The 18,069-nt window shown below is 36.1% G+C and overlaps 1 protein-coding gene across 2 annotated transcripts in view; it reads right to left on the minus strand.

The window, feature by feature from the left end:
- Nucleotides 1-1,208: 1,208 nt before the first annotated feature.
- PIK3C2G (phosphatidylinositol-4-phosphate 3-kinase catalytic subunit type 2 gamma) overlaps nt 1,209-18,069 on the minus strand; it is a 354,996-nt gene continuing 338,135 nt past the window's right edge. For both annotated transcript variants that reach the window (XM_004755743.3, XM_004755744.3), the window contains exons 32-33: nt 10,930-11,055; nt 1,209-1,731 (exon numbers count right to left, since the gene is read on the minus strand). In XM_004755743.3, coding sequence (XP_004755800.1) covers nt 1,579-1,731; nt 10,930-11,055 — 279 coding nt within the window. In that variant the 3' untranslated portion in view covers nt 1,209-1,578. The remainder of the gene's footprint in view (nt 1,732-10,929; nt 11,056-18,069) is intronic.

The following is an 18,069-nucleotide window of genomic DNA, read 5'->3' on the forward strand; positions in this document are numbered from 1 at the left end:
TGGTCTCCTGTTCGACTCATTGATTGTCTAGGTAGGCTTTTATTTAACCTCCATGTATTTGTGGTTTTCCCCAGATTTTTTTCTTGTGATTGACAAGTTTATTTTCCCTTCAGTGCAGTTGTCTACACTGTCTCTCTGCCTGTTGTAGGCTGGCACTCAAATATTTTCAATGAATAAATTTACAGTCCCTTACATGTTTACATCATTATGTAGATGACCATATAGAAGAGCTTAAATTACTTTTTTATTCATTCACAGTGAAACATTGAATAAAAGCAAGAGTTTAACATTTTTTTCCTTAGTAATTTAAATGGCAGACACTAAAAAAGAACTCGTCTTTGATTCTCTTAAACAATGTGGCACAGTGCTTTGAGTGTTACCTACTTTGCAGGTGGAAATCTTAAGACTGTCTACTCAGATCATGATGGGTATGAAAGTAGCTTCAGAAGTAAAATAAATTCTTTTTTAAAAAAAATATTTTATTTTATTTTATTTATTTGACAGACAGAGATCACAAGTAGGCAGAGAGGCAGGCAGAGAGAGAAGAGGAAGCAGGCTCCTGGTGGAGCAGAGAGCCTGATGTGGGGCTCGATCCCAGGACCCCGGGACCATGACTGAGCTGAAGGCAGAGGCTTAACCCACTGAGCCACCCAGGCGCCCCAAAGAAATTCTTGACGTGCAAAGAAAAGAGGTTTTGATCAGAGGGGAGAGTTTAACTGTAACATCTTAGAGTTAAGAGGTGATGAAATTTAAAATGTGATCATTCCATTAGTTGGGTGAAATCCAGTGCTGATTAATTGATTGACATTGAAAAAGGTAAGATACTACAAAGAAGTTTCTTCCAAAAATTTGATTTAAGAATTTTCGGGGAGCACCTGGGTGGCTCAGTGGGGTTAGCCTCTGCCTTCGGCTCAGTTCATGATCTCAGGGTCCTGGGATCAAGGCGCCCATGGGGCTCTCTGTTCAGCAGGCAGTCTGCTTCCCCCTCTCTCTCTGCCTGCCTCTCCGCCTACTTGTGATCTCTCTCTCTGTGTCAAATAAATAAATAAAATCTTTAAAAAAATTTAGGCATTTATCCCCTGTTTTTTTTTTTTTCTGATAGAAAAGTTAGAGCTCATTAATTCCCTCAATAACTAGGAGTGTAAGTCAGTATACAGGTATATATATTTAATTCAAGTTCAAAAATTTGTTACAGATATACTTAGGTCTTGAATTAATTGATGAGATTTATTTATTGCTGTATTTCTTGGAAACCACATTAACAGTGTTGCTATAACCATAGGTACACAATATTTGATTTAAAAGATGTATCAAAATTAAATGTTCTGTTATTATTTTACATACTGAATTTTACACAATAAATTTGTACTTTATTAAGGAGAAAAGATTCTAAGAAAATAATGAAACACAAATAGAGAATATATAACTATAAAAGACTATTCTTATTTCTTTTTCTTGTGTCTTTGGTACACTAAGCTATCTTTGAAAACAAAATTGTCCTGCTCTTGTGATAGAGAGGCTTAGAAGTGGAAAAAGATATAAGTAGTTAATGAATAATGCATTGGTTGATAGAAATGGTCAAATTATACAGTTTCCTAGTGGGTACCATTTTTCTTCATTGAGAGGGACACTATAAAGTTGGATGTTAATTGCTCCCACAAATACGGTTTTGCTCTTCACAATAAGCATTAAGACATGTCCTCGGAGCTCTGTGACTTCATCATACACCACCTGAAATCAGAGAGAATAATTAAAGTATAAATCAGATATGCTTAAATGCACCTTTAAAAGTATTACTTTTAATAAAAATATTTAGCTATTAATATCATTTAGCTTGGAATAGATAGGATAATGTAGAATCTTTCATGTTGAACTCTGATTCTGGAAAGCTAAAGATTCTGCTAACATAATGGAGTTTAATGACAGAATATTTCTCTAAGAAGCTTAGAACTTATTCTGATTCCATTAATAATTGTCCATCCCAAATTTAATATGACTGTAAATTTTTCTCTAAGAAGAAATTTAAGTACCTATCATCTTTTAACTGTCCTTGGATTTATTGTGCAACATGGGGCCTTGAACACTATCTTTCTTTGCTGAAGACTAATGAGGAGAGCAGACCAATCTCCGTGATTTCCTTGTGTTAATTTAGTGCAGTATAACAGTATTTCTATTTACATATGAAGAATTCATTCTATGCTTACTTTAATTTATTTAAAATGGTTTAATTTTTAATTATGAAAACACATGCTTATTAAATAAAATATGTATGAGACAAAAAAGAAAGGAAAATCTATATTTCCACCACTGGGAGATAATTATAGTTAACATTTCAGTGTGTTTTTTGTTTTACATATATAATTACTTTGTAAGAACTGTAATTTTGCTGTATGTACAGTCTTGTGTCTTGCTCTTTTTCATTGCTAGTCATGTAACTAGTTTCTAAAAAGGGGTCTGTTTAACTGTGTTCTATAATATAAAGCAAGTAAGTCATGGGATTACCATCAAGTGCCTACAGTAGGAAAGAAACTTCAAAAATGTAGTACTGTCAAGAAATTAGTTTCCCATCCTGAAGGGGAGGGGACAGCTATGTATAAGTCCAGCATGGTTGCCAGGGAAACTCCTTAAAACACATTTAAAAGAGGAGTTTCATACGCTGCTACAAACTTGCTTGCTTTTTATAGCCACACTACAAGACAGAAAGCAGTGTTCTCTATATACGCAAAAAAGAAGCAGAGGAATAACTTGAGAGGGAAGTCCTTTGAGTCAGTTTGGAGGCCTCCTCAGTGTGTCTGGATATTGTTCCTGACCCACTGCATTGCATTTGTCTACCATTGAAGAACCCACTATGGTACCAGTGGAATTCCATTCAAGATCAATCTTAGAGCTCTTCTGAACAATGACTTACTTATGAAGTAAATAACAATTCAGTCAAGGGACATGAGATGCAATATACTATGTTAATCCAGTTTACCCTGCTTCACGTGACAGCTCCTGGCTCCCTCCTTTTCTAGAATCCTACTCTCATTCCAGACACGAGATTATCTTTTAAGTTTCTTAGGACTAGGGATTGAAATTATTCCATTCCATTTATTGAACCCCCTGGGATAGTAAGGGATTTTAAGGGCTACCTTAAAAATCTCAGAACCCTACCACTTTAATTCATCTTCTTTAATAGCAGCAGGATGCCCAGTGTAGACTCTGTGAGCCATGTCTCCTCCTGGACTCTTATCTTTCCAAGACTTCAGAGTAAGTTCCTTTTCCTTTTCTCTACAGCGGCTATTTTGAACTGTCTAAACTGTCCTCCATTTTCCTCCCCACAACACTTTCAGCAGACAAAGTCATTTATTTTACAGAGCAAATAGATGAAGGGGCCCTCAAAGTGTTACTGTACATGAAGTAGAAAAATGGTATAACTCTAGGCATTAGTGTCTTGTGAAAGTCTGGTTTAAGAACTGTGAATCATATAAATAAGCTCTAAAGATATAAATTTCTATGACACTTAATTTATATTTATTTCAATCTATTGTTAACTGTATGTTTTCTCATTTACATAATGGTGATAATAATATTTGCCTTTTAGCATTGTGGGGAAGAATAAGTGAGATAATGAATGTAAGCCTTACTACAAAACCTGGTACATACTGAACACTGATAAATTATACCAAAAAAATCCATCAAATACACAAAGAACAGCTGTTTCTTGGTATTTTGCATTAGTTGACTGGAGGAAACAGTTCCATACAGAGTTGAATCTCCCTGGTATTTAGCAAGCTGAAATTCTCAAGAAATTACTTGAAGAATTAATTGCCTTTCTGGTTAAAATACAAACATTTGAACTCCAGAGGTTATATTAGTGTATGGATTTCTTTCCCTCTGTTTCATTATGCAAAAAGTATTTTCTTAGAAGTAACTGAAGTTTTTTAAACATGTAATTATTGCACATCATAGGTGATATATATATATATATATATCTATTTTAATTGCTTTACTGAATCCATAACACTGTTAAAAGGATTAGTACTCCTACTTGTGATGAGCACCGGGTGATGTATAAAAGTGTTGAATCACTGTATCGTACACCTGAAGCTAATACTACTTTGTATGTTAAGTAACTGGAATTTATTTATTTTTTTTTAATGAGATTTTATTTATTTGACAGAGATCACAAGTAGGCAGAGAGGCAGGCAGAGGGAGAGAGAGGGGGAAGCAGGCTCCCTGTGGAGCAGAGAGCCTAATGTGGGGCTCGAGCCCAGGACCCTGGGGTCATGACCAGAGCTGAAGGCAGAGGCTTTAATCCACTGAGCCACCCCGGCGCCCAACTAACTGGAATTTAAATGAAAGTTAAACACAAATAAGAAAGGAAAAAAAAAATCACTCTTTTCTTACTGTGTAATGAATAATTAGTGGGTAATGCTAACAAAGTGCACAAAGTCTTTGAGACTTTTTCACCAAATATTTTAAAATGTATTCTTTTTTCACATGAATAGAACCAAAAATGCACAGCTTTTTCAATTTCACTTCAAAATACTTTTTACCCATAGGCATGCACCAAGTCTTCAATGCTTTTTGACAAATAACGGAATTTGTAGGTTTGAAATTATTACCTCAAACGGAAGAAGTTTGTTTAGGGTAGTTAATATCTGGTAACTTGTATACCAGCACTCACTGCACGTTATTTGACACGAGGGTATAGTAAATAATTCTACAGTGTATTCAGACGTCAGTGGAAGAACGATAACGTGGAAACCGAAGCATGTCTAGTGCTGGGGGGAAGGGAAGTGAGGAGGCAGGATAATGAAAAGGCGAGTTCAAAATAGGTGAGAATGGGAGAACTCTGTGGGCGGCGAGAGGCACGGACAGCAGCGTCACTCAGCGGGCTCAAAATGGGTTTTGGACTCTGGCAGTTCTGGACTGGAAAACTAGTTGCTTGACCCTGATTGAAATGTTTGGCATCGGGATCTCAATGTCTTCACTTACAAATAGAATTTTCCTCATGTTATGAATATCAAATGAGAGAATGATACAGATAACATTGGCTATGGCTTGCTGAAGGCACCATAGACTTGGGCTCTTAGATATCAGGCACATTCTGCAAGATGCTATAAGGTAGGTCAAACACATAGAATGCTCCTGTTCTAATGTCTTTTCTAATTTCTTCTTTTTATTTTATCATTTATTTTAATAGAATAATATTTAAGAAAGGAATACAATGTAAAAAATAACGTGGACTCTAACAATATAGTTCTGTTATAAAGTAGAATCTGTGTTTCTAAAGGATCACTGAAAAAAAAAAAAAATGATGGTTTTTAACCAGAAGCCAAAGATAATAGAGTGGGAAGAGCAATGGCATTGGAGCCAGAGCCCCCGCTCTGCTTCTTATAAGCCCTAGGCAGTGTTGTGAGCATTTCTACTGCCACTCCACCTCTGCAGCCCAGTCATGTTTACAACAGGGATTTGTATATGACAGGGGTTTTCAGGGAGGCTGCTGACAAAGTCTGTTGGGAATCACTCTGGGAAGTGTCAAATAGACAAGCTTGGCTGTGTATCAAAAAAGTTTAGCGTCTGAAGAGTGCATAGGAAAGGAACCCTTGGCAGTGTCCCTGACTCGCAGGCTTTCTCAGTCTGGGTCTTAGGGAGAGAGAGAGAGCTCTGAATAAAAATGGAAAGAATTATTCTCATGAAAAGCTTCGTAAGACATTGATGATGCAATGTAATATGTCCTTTGTATTCCTTTAAGAGATTTATATAAAAAGAAGAGTGAGGTCGTTCTCTCCTACACCCCAGAACATTGAACTGCTTTGGCAGTTTGAGAAATCCCAGTCATACCGAGTGGCTGAAACAGCACAGCTCAGGAAGGAAAGCTGGGGAGAAGTGAAAAATAAGGGGGATGTCATGTCAAATTTACTGGGCTTCCTAGAAAACACATATACATTGCTGGTGAGGGTGCTCTGGAATAATGGAGGGATTTGGCACAGAGATGAAACCTATATCCTCACATTTCTTATAAATAGAGATTCTTGTTGTATTGATAGGAACCCAGAACATAATGGGAGAAAAATGAAAATATTGTTGTCTTTTTTCCTCATGGCTTTCCAAATTCAACCAGCTTCCCCACCAAACTTGTTTATATGATGATAATTACTACTAAAAATAGTCACTTATCTGCATAGTAACTCACATTTCCACTCATTTGGGTTATGTATAAATTGAAGTGCATTAGGCATGGAGTATGGACTATTGTTTTTGAAGCAATTTTTCGAAAGTGTTCAAAGTATAAACAGTGTGTGTCCAAGCTATAAGTATTGGTTGATGAAGAAAGTATTGCAGTGATTTCTGATCAATGGCCCATGAATGCTGGAGGAGCTAGCATTACTGCAAGTTATTAGAAAACTTATGGATACACTAAGCATTAAAAAATAATCTCCAAGCATGTGTATTTGCTAATTTTTCTTAAGTAACACATATAGCCTGAAATAAATAAAATACCAGTTTGCTTAAACTCTTGAATTGCTAGTGGCTTTTTGTCATTAGAACCACCCTGAGATTACAAATGATGAAGCACAGCATTAAGTCTAGAGAAATTTCTTGATATTGATATAGGGGGTCTTATACTCAAAACATAGGGAAGCTAATGATATACTACTGGGAGGGTATATCTCTAGCTAGTGACATCATGAAAATAATAAAATGTCAAAATATCTTTCCTTACTAAATTATATGTGTAAATATATATATATTTTATATATGTATATAATTTTACATTTTTAAAAAGATTTCATTTATTTCTTTGCGAGAGAGAGAGCGAGAGAGAGCATGAGAGGGGAGGGTCAGAGGGAGAAACAGACTCCCTGCTGAGCAGAGAGACTGATGTGGGACTTGATCCCAGTAATCTGAGATCATGACCTGAGCCAAAGGCAGTTACTTAACCAGCCGAGCCACCCAGGTGCCCTAATTTTACATTTTTACATATGCATACGAAGAATCACTTATAAAACTACCCCAAATATTTAATTCACACATCTTTTTAGAAACAACTAAGTTTTAAAGATACTAAGAAGATAAAGTATTTTCCTCATCCTCAAGAAATTTACAATTTACTAGAAGAAAAAAGCACGTAGGACTAAGTAAAAGATGGTTCAGTGTGATGTCAGAGTTGAGGAGGAAAGAGTGGTTCACAAAGTCCACGTCTGAGGTAAGCTTTAAAGTAGGCATAGAAGAACAGAAAAGATGAAGGGCATGAGTTCCATCTCAGAGGTCATAGGGACTATTCAGGGGATGACAAGCTGTCTTATGTGACTTGAGAATATGATTAGGTGTGAGGAAATAAAAGGTCATGATGACACAAATATTCCTGACTTTTTTTTTTTTTTAAGATTTTATTATTTATTTGACAGAGATCACAAGTAGGTAGAGAGGCAGGCGGGGGTTGGGGGGAGGGAAGCAGGCTCCCAGCCGAGCAGAGAGCCCAACTTGGGGCTGGATCCCAGGACCCTGGGATTATCACCTGAGCTGAAGGCAGAGGCCCCAACCCACTGAACCACCCAGGTGCTCCCCTGACTTATTTTTGACAAAGGTACAAGAGACATTCATTGCATTGCTTTTTCAATAAATAGTTCTGTAGTAATTGGCATTCACAGGTTAAAAAAAAAAAAAGTGAACTCCAACCTAAACTTCACATTTTATTAAAAAATTAACTCCAAAATGGATAATGAGCTTAAATATAAAATTGTAAAACTATAAAACATTTAGAAAAACTATAAGAGAAAATCTTTAGGACTTTGTGCAGGGTGAAGTGTTCTTAGACTTGTCTATAAAAGTAAAAATTGATAAATTATACAAAATCAAAATTAAAAACTTTTAATTTGGAAGACCCTGAGAAAGGGGTGAAAAGACAAGCTTCATATAGGTGGAAAGTATTTGTAAACCACTTATCTGACAAAGGACTACTGTCCATAACATACAAAGAACTCTCAAAACTCAGCAGTAAAAATGCAAACTATCCAATTAGCAAATGAGCAAAGACATGAAGAGACATTTCACCAAAGAGGATGGTAAAAAAAATACATGACCAGAAGTTCAGATCATTAGTTATTTGGTAAATGCAAATTAAAACCACAATGAGGTATCAGTCTATACCTGTCAAAAGAACTAAATGATTGTAATAATAACAAATTTGTTACAAATAATAATAAATAACAAATAATATCAAATGATAACAAAAATAACAAATACTAAATAATAACAAATGGCAAAGATTTAGAGAAAATAGATACATTGCTGGTGGGAGGTAAATTGGTATAGAAACAGAGTATGGCATTTTTTTTTTTAATAAAACTGCTATATATTCCAGTAATTACATCTTGAGCATTTATATTAGAGAAATTACAACTTATGTTAACACAGAAATCTATATATCACTGTTCACAACAACTTTGTTTGCAATAGCCCAAGCCAGAAATAACCCAGATGTCCTTTAATAGGTGAACAGTTAAAGGAAATGTCAGACTTCTGTACCAGGACTATGATTCATCAGTGGAAAAAAACAAGTTATTGATACAGGCACCTTCTTGGATGGATTGCTGGGGAGTTATGGTGAGTGAAAAAAACCAATCTCAAAATGTTACACACTGTATGATTCCATTTATATAACATTTGAAATGACAAAATTATAAAGATGGAGAACAGAGTACTAGTTGCCAGTGATTGGGGATGAAGTGGGCATTAGAGGGCGGGAAGTGTTTGTGGCTATAAAAGGGTAGCACCAGGGATCCCTGTGATGGAACTCTTCTGGACCAAGACTGTGGTGATGGTCACACAAATCTACTCACATGATATAAATGCACAGAACTAACAGGAATTAAAATAAATAATGCATAGAACCAAATACACAGGAACACATGTAAACCTAATGAAATCTCATTAAGGCCAGTGAATTGCACCAATGTCAATTTCCAGGTTGTGATATTGTACCGTAGTCAAACAAGATGTTACCATTGAGGGAAAGTAGCTAAAGGTTATTTGAATTCTCTGTTGTATTATTGCTTCCAACTGCATATGACTCTACAAGGATCTCAAAACAATTATTTTTTAAAGTATATGAAGATGGTATGAGCCAAGAGACAACTCAGGAAAGCTACTGGGTCACATTTTAAGGGCTATCATTGTCACATTTAGTATTCCATACATTATCCAGTAGGCAGTGAGGAGTCTTTGGGGAAAAAAAAATTAAATAGGAGAGAAATAAATATGAGTGGTTTTTGGAAGATATCTTAGATAGAAATATGAATTGTTCAACTGAGAAACACAAGAGGCAGAGAGGAGGCTATTGTGTAACAGCCAAAGTCACAGTGATGGGGCAGACAGAAGGTGATAGATTCAAGAGGCAGGTGGCTGCACACGTGACAAAGTGTTAAGCTGACAAAACTTGGCGATTAGTTGGAAAAATGAGTGAGAGAGAGGGTGGTGTCATTAGAACATATCTTTTGAGATGGCAAGTAGAGGAGGAAAGCCTGGTTTAAAAGTGTCTAGGAGACATTCTGATGGATCTCTCTTCAGGAACACTCAGAAGTGCAGGACAGAAGGTTAAGACAGAAGCCAGGGTTGGAGGAATAAATTCAGATGCAACCTACACAGAGATGTACAATGAAATTTTGTAGGTATATAAGATAATTTTGAGAGACAATATATCATGAAAAAAAGGATAGATTGTGGAACTCTAGCCAACAACACTATTTTTCGGAAGAAGAATGGCAGTGAAGGCAATTGAGTGAGCGGTCAGAGAAGACGGAAGGGAGCTTTAAGAGAAGGTAAGACTTGAGCAAAAAGGAGGTGTCAGAAAGAGGGGGCACCCAGCAACGCAGCTGTGTAACTGTTCAGGAGAGTAGAGGGCTCATTAGATGAAGCCATTAGCAGGCACGGGTGTCATTCTAAGAAAGCGGCATCAATGAGGTTCAGAATCCACACTGCAAAGGATTGAAGGATGAAAAGGAAGCAATGAAGTGAGAGCAGGAAATGTGAATCATTTTTGCAAGTTTTTTTTTTTTTAAGGTTTTATATTTGTTAATTTGAGACAGACAGGGGTAGTGACAGAGATCAAGAGCAAGCAGGGAGGAGAAGGAGAAGCAGGCTCCCCACTGAGCAGAGCGCCCGATGCCAGGCTCCATCCCAGGAGAACAGAGTTTAACCAACTGGACCACTTTGGCATCCCAAGTTTTGCAAAAGTTTGGGTGTGATAGGAAAGGAAAGAAAATACGGATGCTTTAGAAAGGCTGAGTTGAGGAGTTTTTTTTTTTTTCTTTTTTTATGATTTCTGACCTGAGGATCCAGTGGATGAAACAGCCTTAAGAACGGCAAACAAATAATCATCCGAGCAAGGTAAAGAAGAAATGGGAAGGAATGGATTCAAGAGGATAAATATAGGGTTTGCCTCAGAAAGGAGTATGGGATTGGATATTTAAATTGTGAAATACAAATGAATTAGAGAGCTATATATAAGTTAATTTGTGCTTTGTACTTGTTTATTTTCTTTTGTTGTTCAAAGGAGAGTTTATGAAGTTTATTGTTATACACAGGATAGACTATGATAAAATTATTCAGTAAGGAAGACCAGGTAAAAGAAAATAAGGTTAGAGAAAATAAGATGAAGTCAGGGATAATGTTAGGGAGAAAAAAAAAGCCATTTGGGGCTCTTGCTGGAGGCACGCCACAATTTGAAAATTGGTTCATAAGTGCTTTGAAAGCAGGATCTGGATTTTCCAGTTCCCATAGCTTGTAGAACAGTGATCAGCACATAGTGGCTATTTTGCGAATTGTCTTCCCTTCATGGAATAATGCTGCCAATTACTGCAAATTTTCCATATTTGGTTGTTAAGCTAAAAAATGTAAGAAAAATACAAAGCGACTGGACAAGAGATGAATCATACTCACAATTTCATTATAAGTGGGGTCGGTACATTTTGGAACAGATTTTGTTTTCCTCCTACGAACTTCACTGGGATATGGTAAAAGATAAAATTCAACATGTGCACTGGGCGCAGAGCCATCTGGGAGATGCTGCAAAGGAAAATGGTTATAAATATTAATGCATGTTGCTATCAAAGAAAACAAATACATAGCTACTAAATATCGAGACCAAAGGCAGGATCAAAATTTATTACAGTACTGTTTATCACAAAATAAGAGAACAATCAAAAGAAATACATCATCCCTCAAAAATATTCCCAAAGCACAGTGTAAAAGAGCAAAATTGTCCATGTTAAATTAAGTGTTGTGTCAGAGAACTATATTTAAAAGCCTATTAAATATAATTTACTTTAGTTTTTTACAGTAAAAAGTACATTTGCATTTTTGACAGAAATGGTCAAAAGATGAATATAAGCCACAGGCAGAAGCAGGAATTAAGCGCCTCAGGATACTGTCCACCACTTATAAATAAAAAAGATGCAAGTTTAACACATAAAATAAAATGTAGCATTTAATGATAAGTATATGTATATTAGATAATATCACATTTAAGGCAAAATTTAATTAGAATAGCAGATGAAGAGACTTGCAACTTTAATATAAGATTTTAAGGTAGTTATGATCATTTTATTATCTAAATTACCCTAAAATATATTGGATAATCCTTCTCAAACTATGTTCTATGGAGCTTCCAAAGTTGCCTAAAATGCTGCCTGATGCATCGGTAGATGTCAAATGGCTAGATCTTCGGAGCCCCTCTCCCCAGCTTCTCCTAACTGGCCCCCAAACTACCTCCCATTCCAGCTTCTCCATTCTGGCTTCAGAACTTCTCACTTTCTTTTCCACCTTTCCTTATTATGGATTTCTTTCTTTCTTTCTTTAATGATTTTATTTATTTATTTGACACAGAGAGAGAGAGAGAGCACAAACTAGGGGTGGGTGCGGAAGGAGCAGAGAGCTTGACTCAGCTGGATCCCTGGATCCTGGGATCATGACCTGAGCCAAAGGCAGATGCTTAACCAACTGAGCCACTCAGGCACCACTGGATATTTTAATTTCTTAATATTCATTTGATGAATAAGTTCGCTGTTTCAAAAATATGAAAGCCCCTGCACTTCAAAGAAATGTGTTTCATCCTTGGCATCTTGACCAAACAGAGAGCAAATCATACTAAAACTCTGAATATCTAGTTTGATAAAAAAAGAAATGTTTATGGGGTGCTTGGGTGGCTCAGTCCGTTGGGCGGCTGCCTTCGACTTGGGTCATGGTCCTGGGGTCCTGGGGTCGGGACCTGTGTCGGGCTCCCTGCTTGGCGGGGAGCCTGCTTCTACTTCTCCCTCTGCCTGCTGCTCTGCCTACTTGTGATCTCTATCTCTGTGTCAAGTAAATAAAAAAAAGATGTATATAAATATATATATAAATATATAAATAAATATATAAATAAATAAATATATAAATAAATATAAATGTATATAAATATACTATATACACTAATTAAAAAAAAGATAAATGATGGTGTAATTTATATTTAAAGAGAAGGATTTAAAAGTCAAATTTGAGGAATTTAATGTTTATTTTGTTGACTATATTCTAACCATTAAATTGGTAATTTTCAACAAATACATTTCAGTCTTCTGAATCACAGTGACATTTACATGTGAACATCCAGTGACACCCCCAACGTCACTAGCTTTAATTTTGTATCTTTCTTTAGCACTCAAAAAAGCACAGTGGAAAGTAAGAAAATACGATGATTACTCACAAATTAAGTACAGTACATCTGGACACATCATATGTCAAAATACTAAGATTGTCAAAACTGCTGCTATAGAGTTCAAGTTCTCCTGCCCCACCTGAAACTCTCCTCCAGGACAAAATGCTCAGTGTCTCAGATGTATCAATGGCCTAATGGAATCTCAGTGTTGAAGAAAGACATTGCTATTAATATTTGAGAGAGTGCTTTTGTTTTGTTTGATCTGGTTTAGTTTGGCTTGAAGAGGAGGATGAAGGGAGTGTAATGTTTTGCTCTGTGTAATTCTCTCTTGTCTGCCATGGTATTGCCGATACCATCCCTATCATCATTATATGCTCCAACTTAGTGGTTAGAATCATGGTTCTGAAAGTGGACTTTTTGATTGCAATCTGGGCCCCCAAATTTGCCAGCTACGTGGCTTTTGGCAGGTATCCTAACTTTGCAGTGGATCTGTTTCCTCACCTGTAAAGGAAGATAAAGGGTATATGCCTCACTGCATTCAAAAGATTAAATCCTCACTGTGAGGATGACTCGTGAAATAGATTTAGGCTTAATAAATGTTTGGTACTATTTTTATTTTCTGTAAATTAAAGTTAAACATAAATATACTATATACACTAATTGGACAAGATACCCTAAGGTACTATGACATTTATGAGCAAAATCTCTTAACCTTGGCACTATCAACATTTGGTGCCACAGAATCCTTTGCTGTAGGGGGCAGTTCTACACAATGCGAATATTTCAACAGCATCACGGGCTTCTCTACCCACCAGATTACAATAGTGACATCTTCCCAGTCGTGACAACCAAAAGTGTCTCCATACATTGCTAACTGTCATTTGGGGGACAAAATTAATCCCAACTGAGAACCATTTAGATGACTCCCAAATAAAGAATCTCCAGTTCAACCTTTGAATCTCAACCTAGTGACCTGTGACTATTTCCACCTGAGTATCTTCTTGGCACCCTTATATAAAATAACCAAAATCTATCTTCTAGCCTTCCTTACCACTCCAAAGCAAATTATTCCAAGCTGTTCAAACTATATTAAAGTCATACTATTCGTTTTGTGTGGTGTCTCCCTTATCACTGATTTTCAAACCCAAGTGTGTACCGAGATCAAAATCCTATTTGCCCCAGTTCATCTGCCACCACAGATCTTCTTTTCCTAACTTGTTGCAACTGGATTTTAATAATTTTGTATGCCCTCGTCTTCCCAATTCTTTCCTTCCTTCATTCCATAGGTCACTGTTGTACTTAATCTTCCTATAAAGCTGCTTTGATCATGTCACTTTCCCCACTGCCTAAAGAATAAACTTCCAATCACAGAGGGAGAAAGACATTTTGCATACCAGCCTTCACCAAGCATTTAGCAACTAAAGTTTTAGGTTTCTGTTTCCAAGTTGATGTCCTTGACAAGGTCCTTGAATATCCTGGAGTTTTTAGAATAATAGAGCATCCCAGGTTTCAATTCAAAATCAGGGGTGCATTAGATCTGAGCAGCAGTGGGCTTAGTCTGTCCTTAATAGCTTTCAATGCAGACATTGATTTCTCAGGTCTTTCAGAGATTCTCTTTTTGTTTTGTTTTGCTTTTTCCAAAGCAGCTGTCTTATCAATGTTAGTTTTTTCTTCCTTACTTTTACCATATCCTGTTTCTTAAAGATCACAGCTTATTATAAAAAACTGTCTTCTTGTCAATACTTCTCCTATCATCCTTTGCCCTTTTGTTCATGTGAATAAAATTTAACTTTAAAGTGATTAAATAACCTGTACCTGTCTAAATGTCTTAACCTAGGATTTTTACTTCGGTTGCGTTTTAGACCTTCGCAAAGATTTAACGCTTTGACCTGCGGAGTCAGTACGGCTTGGAGCTACTGAGTTCGTCTGCCGCTTAGTCTAAACAATGAGAAGTTTCCTTGTGTTACCCAGAGGGTTTTCTTATTCACAGTCAAGCAGCGCTACTACTTTCTTCTAGAATTCTAACATTTTCACTGTGCTCAGAAGAGTATGTGAAGTCATCCATACTTCATTTTTGTTACTCATCCTTACTCTGAATTCTATATATCCTAAATTTTCTGTTAAAATATTTCTCATTTTTTATATTTTTAGATGTTTTACATATGCTAGCTCCCTTATGAGCCTAGAAATAATTTAAAAGGAAAACCCATGTCTTGATGTTTCCCACTTCTCTCCCCTCACATTTCCTTTGGGCTTCGCTCCACCGGTGACTCACTGCCCTGTTATCCTACCCCACCTTCACTTCCTTCGTCCTAATCTTTCAGCGAGTCTCTGGATCTCCAAGGAAAAATTTAAAATCCTCCCTTGAGACTGGGCTTCCTTTTACCTTATTCTTTCCTTTCCTTTCCTAGTCCTGCCTTTCTTTCACAGCATTCCTTTCTTTCCTAGAAATCCTGCTCCTGACACAATGCTTGGCATACAGTGAATACTAAATAGTTACCAAATGACTGAATGGATGACCTATATATTTACAGCATCTAGCTCTTTGAAAGCACTCCATAGTTATTCGCTGAATCATTATTTATAATGCAATAGAAAAAGCAGAAATGTTCTTAACTTCCTAAGTTAAAAAGTGGATGTGTCTTGGGGTCTGTTCCTGCGGTCTGCCCTGGGGGTTTACCCTGAGCACTTGCTGTCTGACGGCATCTCTCCAAGGATAGAACCAATCTTCACACGCACTTCGTTGGGTTTCACGGCTGATCATGGGTATTTGTGTTGAGGTCAGCTTGTTATGTCTGACATCTCAATAGTCCACTTCTAAAACTTTGATTTTATCTCATCTCTCTGATACTAAACAATTAGATGCTTACTTCCTTTCTTTAGCCCTTTCTGCTCCCAACTGGAGCTAGGCTGGGTTTGTAATCAGTCTCAGAATGAATCCTTAGGGGCCATCCTCACGTTCCCCTGAAGACCTGGTCTCTGATTGCTGTTCTCCTTTCCTGATACCTTGTCCAGTCTTCTGTGGACTCTCTGGACTGTCTCTACTTAATTCCTCCCCCCCCCCAAAAAAATTCCTTAACAGTAAGTATAACAGGCTATTTAAATCTTCTAGGAGCTAGTAATGATCTGACAATTTCTTGGGGACTAATAGATGGTGGAGTGTGAACTAAGGTCATTTTGTTTTTCCCATATCTTCGGTCAACCTTATGCTGTTTCCCCCCTCTGTGCGCCCCTTTTGTGGAGAACATGAAAGAAACAGAAACAAGTACATTCAATTTGAGATGAGCTGCTGGTGACCTTTGGGTGGAGGCAAGGTGCTGGATCCATGTTTGCACCAAGCATTCCCTACAGAGGAAATAAATATGTCTCATACATACGTGCTATATTTTTTCAAATATATGTAGGTGCTTTTGATTCTACAATTTTAATATTTTAAAAGAAAGCATGAACCGAATTTATAGTAGTTAAAAATTTGTTTTCTACTTTTTAAATCTATCAGATTTTTAGAAAATTTTTTTCAAGTTAGAAAGAGGTCCCTCCAACTGAAAGGGTTGGAAATGAAGGTCTTACCATATTCTTAACATTACTGATGCAAGCACTTCTTTTTCAACTCAGAGTGAAATATAGGAGATTCTTACTTTGGCTATTGTTTTGGGTATACAAATTAAAATGTACATATGTATCCTACTAAACCATTATTCACAATGCTAACTTCTTAATGGTATTGTTTTAGGTGTATAAATAATTAAATATGCTAATTTCTGCCTTCCTTTCTTGCCCCACTTTGCACATAGCATTTCAATGCACTTCTATCATTTTCATGGTCAATGAATAAAACTATATTGAAAAAATGGTAAATTTACCAAAATTAAGAAAAGAAGAGTAAGCAGTAGTATGTTGCTATAAAAACAAAACACAATGTAAACTGTTTATAAAGTAAATAAAACCATTTCACATTGCAGGGTAGGCCAATAACCCTTTAGTATTTTCATGAGTTTATGAAGAAGATACTAATTTTTCATATACAGTAGTAATAATAATAGCTATCACATAATGAGTATCTATTCAAAGCACTCTCTAAAAATAACACTTGAGCCAGTATTACTGCCTTTATTTTATTGAAAAAGTTTTATTACAACTTGTGCTCTTAACCACTACCTTTTATTGACCCTCTACAAAGAATGCAAAGGAAACCACCAGATTCAAATTAAGAGCATTTCTAGATCAAGTTTTATCAGAAATGTGATGAAGATAGATGGTTTAAAAATAACTTCTGTAGATTAATTCAAAGCTTAATTGTATTTAATGGGTTCTTACCTTTTTGATGAATAATTTATGAGAATTCCCCATCAAGATTTTTTTTTTTTTAACTTAAATGTTTCCAATCATATGATAAGATAGGCTTTGGTAGAAATCAACAGCAGATGATTAAAATATGATAGTGCTATCATAACGTGAGGTCTATGTCAGAAACAAAATAACAATAAAAAAGTGTTTTCCTCATCTATGTGCTTGCCAAATTGCAGTTCTGAAATTCAGGCTAGCTACCACGAAGAGGGTCTTTTTATAAAATGAAAATGTACAATAAAAGTACAGGAGTACAAGAAAAATGCCTGTGATATATAGTTTGCTCAGTGCTGCAGTTAAAGAAGTGGTGGAATGATCTTTCCAACCTTTCTGTGTGTGTCTGTTAATACAGAATGGGATGATTTCAGGTCCTCATGAATTAAGTTAGGATGGTCTTCTGCTTCATTTCACACCAATTAAGCCCTTAATTGAATTCTTGTCACTAATAGGTGATTCTCAGTAACTTTTTTTAAAAAAACAATCAATTCAAAAATCACACCACTGTGTGTCCAACACTTTGGATGATCCATAAGAGGTCACAAAAGAGTTGCTGAAACCATTTCTACTTTCAAAGAAATAACAAACTCATGGGCATGATCTTCTTATTATATACATATTAAAAATTTTTAAACCTCAACTTGATGCAGTTAACAACTAGATAGAAGTCAAAGTCTAATAGATTGAATTCTTATTTTCTGACTCAATACATAGGAATTGAATTACTTCTAAAAATCCAGAGTTTTAATTAGAGCTCCAGATTTTGCTACTGAATTGTCTTGTGAAATTTGACAAGCTTTTCCATTTCTTAATCTTAATAACATTTACAAAGTAAAGTTTTAAACCTCATTTATTTTTTATAATCTACTTGATAGAAAACCTGAAGAACTGTTTATGAGTTAAGTATAATTAAACTTTTTTTTGCAACTGCATTGAACCACTCTAAATGATTTCAAATCCTCTCTTATCTTCTATCCCCCAATGCTAAGAAAACTGTACAAATAAGAGACATACTACATTTTATTAATGATTATTGAGAAATTGTG

The sequence above is a fragment of the Mustela putorius genome, unplaced genomic scaffold (assembly GCF_011764305.1).
Source record: "Mustela putorius furo isolate JIRA1106 unplaced genomic scaffold, ASM1176430v1.1 tig00537227_pilon_pilon_pilon, whole genome shotgun sequence".
Lineage (NCBI taxonomy): Eukaryota > Metazoa > Chordata > Mammalia > Carnivora > Mustelidae > Mustela > Mustela putorius.